General features: G+C 40.6%; 1 protein-coding gene across 12 annotated transcripts in view; it reads left to right on the top strand.

Annotated features, from left to right (window-relative positions):
* TVP23C (trans-golgi network vesicle protein 23 homolog C) overlaps nt 1–13,114 on the top strand; it is a 29,449-nt gene extending 16,335 nt beyond the window's left edge. For 4 of the 12 annotated variants that reach the window (XM_064270260.1, XM_064270262.1, XM_023539585.2 and 1 more), the window contains 2 exons: nt 7,856–7,984; nt 9,391–13,114. In XM_064270260.1, coding sequence (XP_064126330.1) covers nt 7,856–7,984; nt 9,391–9,414 — 153 coding nt within the window. In that variant the 3' untranslated portion in view covers nt 9,415–13,114. Of the gene's footprint in view, nt 1–7,855; nt 8,006–9,390 lie in introns of those variants that run through there. The other 8 variants (XR_010318237.1, XR_010318236.1, XR_010318235.1 and 5 more) reach the window with 8 other exon arrangements.
* Nucleotides 13,115–16,544: the final 3,430 nt, after the last annotated feature.

The following is a 16,544-nucleotide window of genomic DNA, read 5'->3' as shown; positions in this document are numbered from 1 at the left end:
CATGGTGGCCCCACGTATGTCAGAGTAGAACTGTGCTCCATGGTGTTTTCACTAGCTGATTTTTTGGCAGTAGATCTTTCTTCTGAGGCATCTCCATGTGGATCAAGCCTCAAACCTTTTAATTGGCAGCTGAGTGTGTTAACTGTTTGTATCACCTAGGGACTCCAGAAGAGGAAAAGGCTATGTTAAAGGTTGTCTGGGACTCCAGTATTAAGTCCGTAGGGTGGGAGGCAGCTTCACCTAGGCTTTTAATGAACCTCCCTCCCTACCCCTGTTCTCTGAAGATGGTTCACTCTGATGATTGTTGGTCCTTCTACTCTTGCTCCCCTGCTTTCCTCCCATGAGGAAGGAACTATCATGCAAGCTGCAAGAATTTCCCTGCCTTTTTGGGTCCTTGTTGGTTGGGAAGGTCCCTGGGTAGCGCAAACGGTTCGTGCTCCGCTACTAACCCAACCTAAAGCTGGCCTTTCAAACCCGCCCAGCAGCACCATAGAAGGAAGCCCTGGTGATCTGCTTCCATGAAGATGACAGCCAAGAAAACCCTATGGAACACATTTCTACTGTAAAACATGGGTCGCCGTGAGTCAGAATCGACTCTGTTGCTGTTGGCTGGGTGGGTCTCCTGTTCTTTCACTGGTTCTCTGTCTTTTCCTAGAGCTGTCTGTATGCTCTATACTTCTGCCTCTGAATTGAGGGTGATGATTACTAATCAATTTCCCTTAAAGCTTCTTTGGAGGGTAGAATTGTATTGAATGTTGTAGAGTAATGTGTAGGCCTGTACCAGGCTAGCTCTTCCTCTGTTCCCCAGCCCTTTTTAATGTTCATTGGTACTGGCTTATTTGCCATTTTTTAAAATTTATTTGCTGTTTTAGAGGCAGGGAGATCTAGATATCTGGCCATACTACACCATTTTAAACCAGAAGTCTGCTTATTCTAACTTATAAATACATTTTAAAATTTGTTGCCATTAAGTAAAATTGATGCCTCGGTGGAACCCATGCTCATTCTGTGAATTCAGGTGCCCTGTGACATGTTGGTGCATACCAGGGCCTCAAACTGGTTAGTTCTGGTTTGAACCCCTGCTAAGAATTTTAATTTCTAACAAGTTCCCAGGAAGTTATACATGGGGATCTGGGGATCTTGTTAAAATGTAGATTCTCCTGAGAGCAGCTCTAGAAAAACAAAAAGTCACTTTCGAAGGGGAAACAATACTGAGCCCTGATTGCTTGGCAGAAACTATGCAGGCAAGAAGGCACTAGAATGACATATATAAAACCTTGAAAGAAAAAAACCTAACCAAGAGTAATATATTCTGCAAAAATCTCTTTCAAATATGATGGCAAAATTAAGACATTTCCAGATAAACAGCAACTAAGGGAATTCATAAAAACCAAACTAAACTTAAATATTAAAGGGAGTCCTTCGGGTAGAGAACCAGCAACATAAGACAAGAGCCAGTGTCTAGGACACAGGATAGCATCAGCTAGATACCAACCCAGGTAAAGAACTCTCAGTAATAAAACAAAGCTAGAAGACTTAAAACAGGGAAACAGACAGTTTTCCTGTCTGTAAATGACGACAGTGTCGAAACAATAAAAGGGAGACTAAATGGTGTAGGTATAGAGCTTCGAAATGGGGAGGAAGTAAAGGTGATATCAAGTAATAAAAGACTGGTTCAAACTTAGGAAGATAAGAATAAATTTCAAGGTAGCCACAAAGAAAGTTAACAAACATACTCATCAAAATAAAAAGAGAAAAACCTAAAGTTTCAGTAAACACAAAATCTATAATAATGAAAGAAATGAAAAGAAAATCCACAAACAGAAGGAATTCACAGGAAAGTAAGAGGATCAAAGAAAACGTCAGCACCACACACATGCAAAAAAACACAACAATATGATAGCAATAAACTCATACCTATCGATAATCACAATGAATGTAAACAGCTTAAATACACATGTAAAGAGACAGAGTGAGAAAATGGATTAAAAAATTCAACCCATCAATACACTGTCTACAAGAGGCACATCTTAGATGCAAAGACATAAATATATTAAAAATCAAAGGATAGAAAAAATATATCAAGCAAATAGCTATGAAAAAAGAACAAAAATGGCAAGTCTAATATCCGATAAAGTAGACTTTAAGGGAAAATCCATCGTTAAGGACAGGGAAGGACATTATATAACGATAAAGGGAGAATCCACCAAAAAGACATAACCTTTAGAAATACCTGCGTACTTGATGACAAGACCTCCAGGATAAATAAAACATAATTCTCAGTGGTTTGGCAGTTATGATGTAATTTGGCAATCATGGAAACCCTGGTGGCGTAGTGGCTAAGTGCTACAGCTGCTAACCAAAGTGTTGGCAGTTCAAATCCTCCAGGTGCTCCTTGGAAGCTATGGGGCAGTTCTACTCTGTTGTATAGGGTTGCTGTGAGTCGGAATTGACTCGACAGCACTGGGTTTGGTCTATAATAATGTGATCACCTCCATGATGGGATCTATTGTGAGTAGCCAGTCAGTGGAAAGGGAGTTTCCTTGGGTGTGTGACCTGCATTTAATATAGGTAGACTTTCTGGCACGGCTTGTGGGCTTTTGCTTGCTCTAGATCCTGTAGCTAGCTCTGGTTCATCTGGCCTCTGGTTCTTGGGACTTCAGCTAGCAGCTTACCTGGCAGTCTTGGGATTTGTCGGCTCCACAGCCTGTGAGCCAGAAGCCCCTGTCAGACCTTCTGATCTTGGATTCACCAGCACTTATGGCTTTGTGACTCAGGAGAGGCTTCCAACCCAACTTGTGAACTTGCCACTTTTCAGCCTCTACAACCGCGTGAGCCATTTCCTTTTTATACATCTCTATTTATATGCTGCATTGGTTTTGCTTCTGTAGAGAACACAGCCTAAGACAGGTAACAGAATGTTATGAAAAATCGTATTCCAACAAATTGGAGAACTTAGAGGAAATGGACTGATTTCTAGAGACATACTACATACCTAAACTAATACAGACTAAAGTAGAAAATCTGAACAGACCCATAACAAGAGATAAAAGGTAATAAAAAAAACTCCCAACAGAAAAAGCCCTGGCCCAGACAGCTTCACTGGAGAATTCTACCAAACATTCAGGGAAGAGCTCATACCAGTACTACTGGAACTATTTCAGAGCATTGAAAATGAAGGAATACCCCCAAATTCATTCTCTGAAGCCAGCATAACCCTGACACTAAAGCCAGGCAAAGACACCACAAAAAAAGAAAATTAGAGATCAGTATCTCTCATGAATATAGACGCAAAAGTTTTCAAAAAAATTCTAGCCAATAGAATTCAGCATCATATCATATAAAAAAAAAACAAAACACCATGACCAACTAGGATTCATACCAGGTATGCAAGGGTGGTTCAACGTTAGAAATCAATCAGTATAATCCACCACATAAATCTAACAAAGGATAAGAATCACAAGATCATCTCAACTGATGAATAAAAGGCATTTGGAAAAGTCCAACACCCATTCCTGATAAGAACTAAAACAGGAACAGAAGGGGAATTCCTCAGCGTAATAAAGGGCATCCATACAAAACAAAGAGCCAACATTGTTGTCAACAGAGAGAGGCTGAAAGCATTCCCCCTGAGAGTAGGAACAAGACAAGGATGCCTTTTATCATCACTCGTATTTAACATTGTGACTGGAAGTCCTAGCTAGAGCAGTAAGGGAAGAAAAATAAAGGGCATCCAAATTGGAAAAGAAGCCAAACTGCCCCTATTTGCTGATGATACGGTCCTATACTTAGAGAACCCCAAAGATTCCACAAGAAAACTACTGGAACTAGTAGAAACATTCAGAAGAGTAGAAGGATACATGTTCAACGTATAAAAATCAGTTAGATTTCTATACACCAAAAAGAACTTCGCAAAGGAAATTAGGAGAACAATATCACTGATAATAGACCCTAAAAAGATATTTAGGAGATCTAAGGAGGGATGTAAAAGACCTATGCAAAGAAAATTATAGAATACTACTGCCAGAAATCAGGAGACGTGTGTAAGTGGGAAAACATACCATGCTCTTGGAAAATGTGAAAATATTAATTCTACCTAAAGTGATCTACATATAAAATACAAATCACAGTCCAGATACCAACAGCACTCTCTAATGAGATGGAAAAAATAATTACCAGCTTTAAATGGAAAAGAAAGAGGCCCAGGATAAGCAAGGCATTATTGAAGAAAAAGGACAAAGTAGGAGGAACCCTCACACTAGCTGATCTCAGAACCTACTAGTCAAAACAGCCTGGTACTGGTATAGTTACAGACACATAGACCAATGGAACAGAATTGAAAACCTAGATGTAAATCCATCCAACTGTGGTGAGGTGATCTTTAACAAAGGACCAAAGTCCATTAAATGGGGAAAAGACAGTCATTTTAACAAACAGTACTGGCAAAACTGGACATCCATCTGTAAATAAATGAAACAGGACCTGTACCTCAAACCATACACAAAAACTAACACAAAATAACTAAATATAAAACCTAAAACAATAAAGATCGTGGAAGAAAAAATAAGGGCAACGCTAGGGGCCCTAATAGATGGCATAAGTAGAATACAAACCATAACTTAAAATGTACAAATACTAGAAGATAAACTAGATAACTGGAAGCTCTTATAGATTAAACACTATGCTCAAGACTTCACCAAAAGAGTAAAAAAAGGGAACCTACAGACCAGGAACAAGTTTTTGGCTATGACGTATCTGACAGGGGTCTAATCTCTAAAATCTATACAATGCTTTAACACCTCAATGATAAAAAGACAATCCAATTAAAAATGGCAAAAGATATGAACAGACACTTCACCAAAGATGACATTCAGGCAACTAACAGACCATGAAGAAATGCTTGTTGATCACCAGCCATAAGAGAAATGCAAATCAAAACTACAGTGAGATACCATCTCACTCTGAAAGTATCAAAACCAAGATAACAAATACTGGATAGGTTGTGGGGTGATCGGAACTCTTATACATTGCTAGGGGGAATGTAACATGGTACAACCTCTATGGAAAATGATATGGCACTTCCTTAAAAAGTTAGAAATAGAAATACCATATGATCCAGCAATCCCACTGCTAGTAATATTTCCTGGAGAAATAAGAGCAGTCATACAAATAGATATATGCACACCCATGTTCATTGCACCGTTATTTACAACAGCAAAAAGATGGAAACAACCTAAGTACTCATCCACAGATAAATGGGTATACATATTGTGGTGCATACGCAATGGAATACTACCCAACGATAAAGAACAATGATGAACCTGTGAAATTTCTCAACATGGGTGAATCTGGAAGGCATTATGCTGAGTGAAATAAGTCAATCACAAAAGGACAAATATTGTATGAAATCAGTATTAACCCAAGAAAAGCTTTACACACAGAAAAAACAGATGGGTACATGAGAGGGGAGGCGTAGGGAGGGGAAATCTTGAACTACATAGTAGACAAGTGCTAACTTTGGTGAAGGGAAAGAGAACATACAATATAGGGGAAGAAGGCAGTCTTAGAAGCTTCCTAGACCTGTCCAAACACCTCGAGGGACCGAGTTGGGGCTGAGGGCTGGGGACCATGGTCTCAGGGGACATCTAGGTCAATTGGCATAACATAGTTCATAAAGAAAATGCTCTACATCCTATTTTGGTGGTTAGCGTCCTGAGGTCTTAAAATATTGCCAGTGGCCATGCAAGATAGATCTGTTGGTCCCATCTCATCCAGAGCAGAGGATATTGAAGAAAATCAGACACAAGGAAAATATTAGTCTAGGGACTAACGACCCACGTGAACCACAGCCTCCACCAGCCTGAGCCCAGAACTAGATGGTGCCTTGTTACCACCGCCAGTCACTCTGACGGGGATCACAATAGAGTGTTCCTGGACGAAGTGAGAGAAAAATGTAGAACAAAATTCACATTCACACACACTCAAAAAGACCAGACTTACTGGTCTGACAGAGACTGGAAGATCCCCCGAGACTGTGGTCTCAGACACCCTGCTAACTCAAAACTGAAGCCACTCCTGAAGTTCATTTTCAGCTGTAGATTGCACAGGTCTATAAAACAGTAACACGTGAAGAATGTGCTGCTTAGTTCAATCAAGTAGATGAGACCAAACGGGCAGCACCTGCCCAAAAGCCAAGACAAGGAGGTAGGAAGGCACTGGACAAGGGAACCCAGGGAACCTGGGGTGGAAATGCGGGAGAGTACTGACAGTTGGGGGTTTGCAACCAAGTCAAAACAATTTTGAGTATAAATTTTTGAATGAGGAACTGTTTTGCACTGTAAACTTTCACCTAAAGCACACTTTTAAAAAGTAGATTCTGATTCAGTATATCTGGGGGTAGAAATGAAAATTATCAGCAGCGGTTTGAACCAGAACAAACTGGTTCAAAGCACTGGTCCATACATACCCAGGAGCCACCCCACTTTGAGAAGTTTGAGAAATTGGTGGAGTTTTAATTAAATGAACGTAGAGCTTTTTGTTTATTCGGGTAACTGGGAACTTTGTATAATTCTTATGTGTTATTTTCATGAAATACAAGTTTAGAAAGTACCAACTATTTTTTCTTACTAGGAACTTGAACCTATTCCTTAATTAAATGTAAAAATTCCCTAACTTGCTTACTTAAAATCAGGTATATAGAGTTTGTTGAGTAAAAGACAAGGTTTTAAACTGGGTTCGTGTGCATTTCCACTCAGACATACTGAATCAGAATCTACAGTTTAACAAGATCCCCAGGTGCTTCTTATGTAGTAACTTCCGGAGAAGTTGTTAGAAATGCAAATTTTCAGCAGGGGTTTCAACTAGAATTAATACAGGTTAGAAGCCCTGGTTAAGCAGTATGAGTCTGGATTGGAAAAGACATTCTGTTTAGGTGCTTTGCTTTCCACAGATGTGAGCATTTCCTGGGTAATCTTTTCTATAGCAGAAGAGTTGATGAGCTGTTTATTCTAGAATATGGGTTGGCAGACTGTGGCCTGCAGGCCAAATCTGGCCCACCACCTGTTACTGTGAATTTTACTGGAACACAGCCATTCCATTACACCTGGTTGCTTTGGGGAGCAGTTGCAACCATGACCACATGACTTGCAAAGCCTAATATATTTACTGCTGTCTGGGCCTCGGCAGAAACCATTGCAGACCCTTGTTCTAGAATATTTGACCATGGGACCAGCTCACACTGTCCTAGGCAGTTTTCCTTCTGTGATATTTAAAGAGTGGGTTTGAGTTGTTGTCAGTGACCTCAGTGGGCTCACCTGTAGGATCACTGATGTGGCCACAAGGGAGAAACAGCTGCACAAGGGCACTTCCTCCAGTGCCTGTCTCCCCCATCATGGAAGGCGTAGCCTGTTGAGCACTGCATTGCCTTGAGGCACTGAGTTGGCATTCCCAGCAGCCAGGTGTCACCCACACATGGTTAGCACAGAACTGCATGCCCTCAGTTTATTGAACTACATCTCCATCTTGACCGTTCTTTTGTAATCCCTAAAGGAATAACAAACACTTGAGCCTTTTCTGAGTCTCATCTACGTTATATTTTACCATGGACTCATAGGAAGCCCTGGAGAGAAGGGTTCCCCCCGGGGCTCCCCAGGGGCTAGCACAGTGCCTGGTGCAGAGCATGTATTGGATAGGTCTGTTTTAGCAAGTTCAGGAGTCTCATTGGCCCAGCCTCCACTTTGCAGAGCGCATTTTTCCTCCTCTTTCCCATGACATGCTGCCGTGTCTTAGTTCATGGCATTGAGAAAGCTGTCATTCTTACACCAGTAACCACTGGTTATTTTTCCTCTTTTCCCAGGCCGTGGTTATCATGGGTGTGGTGCTACAAGGTGCCAACCTGTATGGCTACATCAGATGTAAAGTGGGCAGCAGAAAGAATTTAACCAGCATGGCTACCTCTTATCTTGGAAAGCAGTTTTTAAGACAAGTAAGTGTTTTCTGGTTGTGAGGGTAATTTTGGTGTTAATGATTTCTAACTCTTGCAGAGTTTAATTTTGTGAAATAATTCTTAACATAAGAATTTTAAGGCACATATATATTCAGATGTCAGATGATGATGATAAAGTTGTTTTAGTTACTCTTAATGGATGCTTTTAGGACATTCCAAAAATGTATTGCCAGTGTCCTGAAATTATTTTAAATCAAGAAGAATAGGAGTTCAAGGAATGAGACCATAGGGCCTTAATGTTCAGCTATCATTGATAATAACTTGTTTTTAATTACCTTAAGTTCAGTTGCTTTCAATTATGGTAGCTCTAAATGAACAATTTTAAAGAATGTTTGTTTTTTCGTATGGCTTTAAGCATATAGGAAGAACAAGTTGAAACAAAATAACACCGTATTAAAATTGTTTTAAAGTACTAGTAAAAGTCCTGCTTCCCGTCCCCACCACCCAACATAAAAGCTTCTACTGTAATTCCCCAGTAGGAGGATTTGAATCATAGTATTCATAGGCAAATAGGATATTAGTTAAATCTCTGTGGAAATTGACTGGGTCTTTGTATGGGTAACACCTCAGGTTTGTTTTGTGCAGCCTGGACAGCGAGCAGCATTAAATAGCACAGTGTTCTCAAACTTGAGTGAGCATCAGAGTCACCTGGAAAATTTGTTAAAACAGAGATTGCTGGACTCTTACCCCCCAAGTAGATCTGGGGGGAGGTCTCATAATTTGCCCTTCTAATAAGTTTCTGGGAGATGCTGACGCTGCTTGTCGGATGATTACACTTTAGATAACTAAGCCCTGGGAGAGTAGGCGACTCCTTAGGAATGTGCAGCTAGGACGTGATTCGAAGTTAGGCTTGGAACCCACTTCTCCTGACTTGAATTTTATTGTTCTTTCCATTGTTCACTTTCTCTTATAAAGGTAGGAGATAGAGAAAACTAATATTCTTGTAGGGACGTGATTCTCATCCTGAAGGTATTTTTACATGGCCCCAATACACCTTTGCTCTAATCCACTGTATGGTAATTGCCATGTGTGTGCTTAATAGGTTTTTCCTTAGGATTTTCAGTGTTTCTCAAGGGGGAAGGATGTTGAGTGGAGGTGAGATAGAGTCCTGAGCCTGATACAGCATGGAAGGGATTAGTAGAGGCATGTGGCACCTGTGATACGCTGCAGAAATGGGACATGATGGGCACCTGGGTGGGTGATGGTGCCCATTTGTTTCCTTCGCCAGTGTGTCCAGTTTTAACATAATTGGGCCAGCGAGTATGAGATCATTTAGTGGCTAGCTCTGCTGAAATACAGAATGTTTCCTTAGGTCTGTTGCTTTGAAGTCTGTGGTATGTTAAGTGAAATAAAATTTAATGTTAAGGAGTTTTTCTCTTTTGCAGAACACAGAAGATGATCAGACTTGATAACTAGGGAAAGCGTATGTGTCCTGTTACACCGGAGAATGACTGAAAAAATTCTTGACTCTGAACCTTTTAGAGCTCAGTACATGTTACAAAGAGTAGTACTGAGTTTGTTTTTCCAATTATTGATTTTAAAAAACAGTGGTTTTCATTTTCTTTCCGGCAGTTGAGGATTGAAGGTATGGTGTCCCTAGAAACGCCGTCAGAATTTCCTGGTGGTGTCCTGGTGTGCGCGCAGCTCTGTGGTATCTGCGTATCCCCAGTCAGTTAGCGTTTGGGCTCACATGCGTGTGCAGTGAAGAACCTTGCGTTTGGATCCGTGGTTATTTGTAGGAGGGTGTTCTTAGTCTTAAAGCTCTGTGTATTTACATTTTGTTTCTGTTGATTTGAAGAAGAAAGCTTTGCTTCCATGGAAGAGTAAGCACTTTGGTTTATCTTTACATTAGAAATGATCCTTATCCTAAACATGCTACAAGTAAAAATCAGATTTGGGCCAGTGGTGTTAGTTTCTAAAATTTTCTTTTTATTTGTAATAAGTCATGTACTTAGAGGCTCAATTTATGTAAATAGAATTTTCGTAGTTTATATTTAATGGATACCTAGAGATTGCTGCTGCTCTATTTATTTTATGGAAAGACTAGCAAGATTTTACTGTGGAATTCCCTGGAAGCTCTTCAGTAGCCCTCAGCCAAATGAAATCTGTCTTTTACCACTCAGAGAATATTATTCTTACGTCATAGTGAGTTATGTCATAGAGTAATCATTTAGATACTTGGCATAGCAAGTGTCTAAAGGACATTTTGTTTTGTGAATCTATTTTTTTCTTGCTATAATGGGATATTGTAAATCGTTCATTTGTATTAATGATATTTCTTAAAGCAATATATTTAACTGTAAACTAAACCAACCTGTACAAACTATTGTAGTAATCTAAATTCTGTTGTGGGTACTGTAAACATTGTGGGAGTCTTTTAATCAACATATTTTGTGATTGTATTTATACATTGTTAAAATTTTTTAAAAGATGTTTAATTGAATAAGTGTCTGTTGGAGTGATAGCTTTGAAGGTGCATAACTTTATATTTGTATAAAACTTGACTGTTTGCAAAAGCACTTTGACTTGTGTACTCTCACTTAACTCTCTCAGCAGGCCTGTTACATATGATCTGTGTTTATAGATGACGAAACTGAACCTCAGGTTGAATGGTTTTCCCAAGAAGCACAGATTACAAGAGCCATCAGGATTTGTAACAGTTTTTAAAGGAAATAATTGCGTCTAAATATCTTTTCTTTAAAAAAAAAAAAAAAAACAGTTGCCATCGAGTCAGTTCGGACTCGTGGTGACCCCATGTGTGTCTGAGGAGAACTGTGCTCCACAGGGTTTTCAGTGGCTGATTTTTGGGAAGTAGATCATCAGGCCCTTCTTCCGGGGCACGTCTAGGTGGACTCAAACCACTAACCTTTTGGTTAGCAGCCACGTACGTTAGCTGTGTCACCCAGGGACGTTTCCTTTCTTAAAAACCCAGTGCCCAGGGAACGTTAATTTATTAAGTGCTTTTTCACAATTTTACTTACTATTTAGCTGTTTCATTGAATGAGATTAGTTGATACTGTACTAAGGTTGTGTTTTTATTTCTTTGAAAGCTCTAACTCTTTATGATTGAGAGTCTGTCAGGGGGCATACTGGTATGGTTGTTGAGGTAACTGTGTTGTGTATTTGAACCTGCAGTCCTAAACCAAATAGGAATTGAGTTTTCTTAGGAATATGCATGTGGCAGAGTCTACCACTTACCCTCCAGTGTCCATTTTCTCCTTCTACAGTAATAAAACCTGGAATAAAGGCCACTTGTCTTAGATTTCCTGGCTTCATGAGTGAAAGTGCGTCATGTTGCAGGAGCACAGCTAAGACTGAGGTAGGTAAAACTGTGCACCGAAGGTTGCGTATAGCAGAGATAGCAGTGTTCACCAAATAACCCGTCATTTCCCCTACATTTCCCAGTCCCTGAATTAGTGGGGGGCCATGTGGCTACTTATAGCCAATGAAATGCGTCACGTCCGGGGGAAGAAGTGCAAAGTCTTCACGTGACCTCTCCAGCCTTCCCCTTCTGTGGCAGCCAGTGGCACCTGGGATGATGGAAGCTCTGTTATCCTGAGTCCCTGGGTGACCTGTAGAACAGAACCTTCCTACTCCTCTTGGACAAACAGCACAAGTGAGAAATAAACCTTTGGCAAGCTCAACCAGTTGATTTCCTGGTTAATTTGTTTCTATAACGTTATAACCTGATACTCAGAAAACTTTAAAAAAAAAAAATCCTTGTTCAGTAGTCTTTGTCGTTCTTCAATTTCCTGTTGCAAGGAAAGAAATTGGATTCCTTGCTGCTTAGTGCAGGCTTGCACATTTTGGTGGAGCCTACAGATGCTGTAAATGGGTGACACTAACCAGGGAAAAGTGTCAGCTAGGAGATCTGTGTCCAATCCCTCACCGTGTGTGCTGCCAAGCAGGAGTACCCCCCTTCTGCTAGATCTTTTGGCTTTTCAAGAAAAATAAGAAATCTGGATGCTTATATGAAATTTGATCATTAAATGCTGTAAATTAAGTTTAAAAAGGAACAAGAAAACATGCAAAGCCAGGCTAAACATTTGCAGGTCACATCCAGCTGTGGCTAACCATTGCTATTAGTGCAGTGATTTTCAAGCATTTTTCAACTAGTGGAACTCTTTCTTCAAATAAAATCTTTTGTCAAAGCCTAGTATCTACAGTAAGTAAAGCAAAACAGCTCTAGTAGAAGCAGGACTAGGGAGTCCTGAACCATCGGCTCGACGCTGACCACCAGCTTCCAAGGAACCACTGCCAGGAAAGTGAAACCGAAGTCTACTGGTTTTACAGGGTACAGGGTAAAATGGTATGTAAATATACTTTTCAAATGTATGTAAATAAATATCTAATTCTTTTAAGAAAAGAGGAAGCATGCCTTAAAGCATTTATATTGTAATTTTTACAAGAAAGGAGGAAACATTTCCTCAAGAAATCATAATTCAGTGCCAAGAAAAATTTAATCTTATACATTACTTGTTCCAACTGGGATTAATTTTTTAAAAAATTAAACACTTGTGATCAGGAAAGCAACTTGTACAGAAGAGCTTACAAAGAAAAGCAAGGGCCCATCCTGCCCCCAGTTCTGTTCCGAGGAGCAAACATCTTTGTTTGTGTTTTTATATTTTTAGGTAGATAACCCCTGTACCTCTAAATAATGTGCTTACAGTGTTTCTTGGTTTATCAACTTCATGTTAACTGTTGACTTCCTGTTGTGAAAAATGAATACTTAAATCTCCCACCACGTTCAGAGCATTGCAGTGTTAAAGGCGCTACATAAACCTTGTTTTTATTCCATCAGTTATATGTTGTACCCGTTGACTTCATCTATTAGGAATTTGTCTAGTTACAAATAACAGTGGTTTAAAAACAAATAATAGTGGCTTAAACAAAAAAGCTTTTTTCTTTTCCCTCACGTAAGAAGTCTGGAAGGAGACAGTTACTTGGTGTTGATTGACCTACTCAACAGTTCCATCAAGGATCCTGACGTTTTGCTGTCCTCGGCTGGTTTTTGTCCCCATGCTCATTGCCTCATGGTCACAAGATGCTGCCACAGGTGAAGAGGACACATCTATTTTTAAAGGAAGGAATAAAGAAGGAAGCCCCAGTTGCATTTGTTTCATTTTTTTTAGGAAAGCAAATGCTTTCTCAGAAATCACAAACTTTTGCTGCTTCTATTTATGTCTCATTTGCCAAAACGGGGTCCCCCCAGGTGTAAGGAAGCCTGGAAAAGCAGATGTTTAGCTAGCTGCCTTAAAGAAGTTGAGGTTTTGTTAGTAAAGATGATGGGGGAAGTGATGCTGGGTGGGCGACTGGCAGTGTCTACTACACACTTCTCAGGTGGGGCTTTATGCAGAGAATGTGAGTGGTGTGCTGCCAATGCTCTCAGCATCGTCTATAAGCAATAAGTGACATTTTATCTAGACAGTTTTTTTTTTTTGGCTACCTTTTGCTGCAAAACCATTAAACTACAGCTTGTTAAGATTGTTCTGTGAGGGTGAGACTGATAAACTCTAAGCATGTATCTCTGCTTTGATGTGATTCAGGGGTTGGATTCCAAACAGTGGTTTCATGGGCGTGGTGCCATTTCCAAGGGACGGTGTTTGTGAAATTGGCCAGGGTGGGCAGGGTGAACATAGGGATTGGTGGGATGACATGGGCATCTGGTGGGTGGGGGCTGCCGATGCCAGGCAGTGGCAGAGCACGGGTTCTACAGTGAATCATCCTGCATTTCTCATAACTTCCAAATGTCCTACTGCGTATTTATGTGTGCAAAGACCCTGTTTATAATGAGAAAGAAGAAGCATCTCCCGACAGCTTGCAGCCCTAACAGCACGGCCATCACATTCTCTTCTCAAACACAACAATTTTACAGAACAAAATAGTGTGTCTTGGAATGAGACAAAGACAAGAGCACTGCTGGAGCATAGAAACGAATACTGCAAACCACAAAAAAATTATCAAATATCCCCTCCTGGACCATATGAGTGACCGGTGCCGCTTTACCAGTTCAGCCCACTCTATGCCTCCTGCCTCCTGGATGAAAACTATTAAGATATCCACTCACAGGATTCCCCTTGCTTAACGCACCCAATCCAGAGTAAAACCATGGCCCATGGAATTCTACTTGAAATCACCAAACGAGCCCAAATTCTAAGTAAGCCCTTTCTAACACTCTCATAAGATCCCTGGGTGATGCTGTCAGTTTGCACTGAACGACTACTAACCTACAGTTGGTAGTTTGAACCCACCCACCACAGTGTGGAAGTAAGGCCTGGTTATCTGCTTCTGGAAGAAGTATGGTTAAGAGAACCCTATGGGGCAAGTGTGCTTTGTAGCATACATAGTCACATGAGGCAGAAATAACTAGATAGCAACGGGTCTTTTGGTAACATCCTCATACAGAGGCAGCCCATGGTTCCCCATTAAAACCACCAAAAAACCAAACCCAGTGCCATCGAGTCGATTCCGACTCATAGCGACCCTACAGGACAGGGTAGAACTGCCCCATAGAGTTTCCAAGGAGCGCCTGGCGGATTCAAACTGCCAGCCTTTTGGTTAGCAGCTGCAGCACTTAACCGCTACGCCACCAGTGGTTCCCCACTAGGCAACAATAATCTGAGCATAAACTATAGCTCCATTTTATGTTCAAAAACATTTTTTTTTTACATTTCATGTACTGATTTCATACTCTCTTTTTTTTATATTTTTATTGAGCTTTAAGTGAAAGTTTACAAATCAAGTCAGTCTCATACAAAAACTTATATACACCTTGCTATGAGTCGGAATCAACTCGACGGCACTGGGTACATACTCCTAGTTTCTCTCACTGAGACAGCACACTCTTTCTCTCCACTCTCTATTTTCATGTCCATTCAGCCAGCTTTTGACTCCCTCTGCCCTCTCATCTCCTCTCCTGAAAGGAGCTGCCTACATAGTCTCATGTGTCTACTTGATCCAAGAAGGTCATCCTTCACCAGTATCATTTTCTATCCCATAAAATCAGTCCAATTCCTGTCTGAAGAGATGGCTTTGGGAATGGTTCCTGTCTTGGGCTAACAAGGTCTGGGGACCATGGCCTCTGGGGTCCTTCTAGTCTCAGACCATTAAGTCTGGTCTTTTTATGGGAATTTGGGGTCTGCATCCCAGTGCTCTCCTGCTCCCTCAGGGGTTCTCTGCTCTGTTCCCTGTCAGGGCAGTCATGGGTTGTAGCCAGGCACCATCTAGTTCTGGTATCAGGCTGATGTAGTCTCTGGTTTATGTGGTCCTTTCTGTCTCTTGGGCTCATAATTACCTTGTGTCTTTGGTGGTCTTCATTGTCCTTTGCTCCAGGTGAGTTAAGACCAATTGATGCATCTTAGATGGCCGCTTGCTAGCATTTAAGACCCCAGATGCCACTCTCCAAAGTGGGATGCAGAATGTTTTCTTAATAGATTTTATTATGCCAATTGACTTAGATGTCCCCATGGTCCCCAAATCCCTGTCCCTCCTATGCTGGCCTTCAAAGCGTTCAGTTTATTCAGGAAACTTCTTCACTTTTGGTTTAGTCCAGTTGTGCTGACCTCTCCTGTACTGTGTTTTGTTTTTCCCATCACCTAAAATAGCACTTATCTACTATCTAATTAGTGAAAACCCCTCTCCCTCCCTCCCTCCCTGCTCCCATAACCATCAAAGAATATTTTCTTCTCTGTTTAAACTATTTCTGGAGTTCTTATAATAGGGATGTCATAAAATATTTGTCCTTTAGCAACTGACTAATTTCACTCAGCATAATGCCATCCAGATTCCTCCGTGTTATGAAATGTTTCACGGATTCATCATCGTTCCTTATCGATGCACAGTATTCCATTATGTGAATATACCATAATTTATCCATCCGTTGATGGGCACCTTGGTTGCTTCCATCTTTTTGCTATTGTAAAAAGTGCTGCAGCGAAATGGGTGTGCATGTATCTGTTTGTGTACAGGCTCTTATTTCTCTAGGATATATTCCAAGGAGTGGGATTGCTGGATCGTACAGTAGTTCTATTTCTTCTGGTTTTTTAAGGAAGTGCTAAATCAATTTCCAAAGTGGTTGTACCATTTTACATTCCCACAGCAGTGTATAAGTGTTCCAGTCTCTCCACAATCTCTCCAACATTTATTATTTTGTGCTTTTTGGATTAATGCCAGCCTTGTTGGAGTGAGATGGAATCTCATTGTAGTTTTGATTTGCATTTCTCTAATGGCTAATGACTGAGAGCGTTTCCTCATGTATCTGTTAGCTGCCTGAATGTCTTCTTTAGTGAAGTGCCTGATTGTATCCTTTGTCCATTTTTAAATTGGGTTATTTGTCTTTTTGTAGTTGAGTTTTTGCAGTATCATGTAGATTTTAGAGATCAGATGCTGATCGGAAATGTCATAGCTAAGAACTTTTTCCCAGTTTATAGGTAGTCTTTTTACTCTTTTGGTGAAGCCTTTAGATGAGCATAGGTGTGAGGCCTCCCACTTTGTTCTTCTTTTTCAGCAATGCTTCACTTATCCAGGGCCTCTTTCCCTT

The sequence above is a fragment of the Loxodonta africana genome, chromosome 18, assembly GCF_030014295.1.
Source record: "Loxodonta africana isolate mLoxAfr1 chromosome 18, mLoxAfr1.hap2, whole genome shotgun sequence".
In the NCBI taxonomy this organism is placed as follows: Eukaryota; Metazoa; Chordata; class Mammalia; order Proboscidea; family Elephantidae; genus Loxodonta; species Loxodonta africana.
Note: the sequence above shows the minus strand (reverse complement) of the source record. Positions and strands in the feature narration are given on the sequence as shown.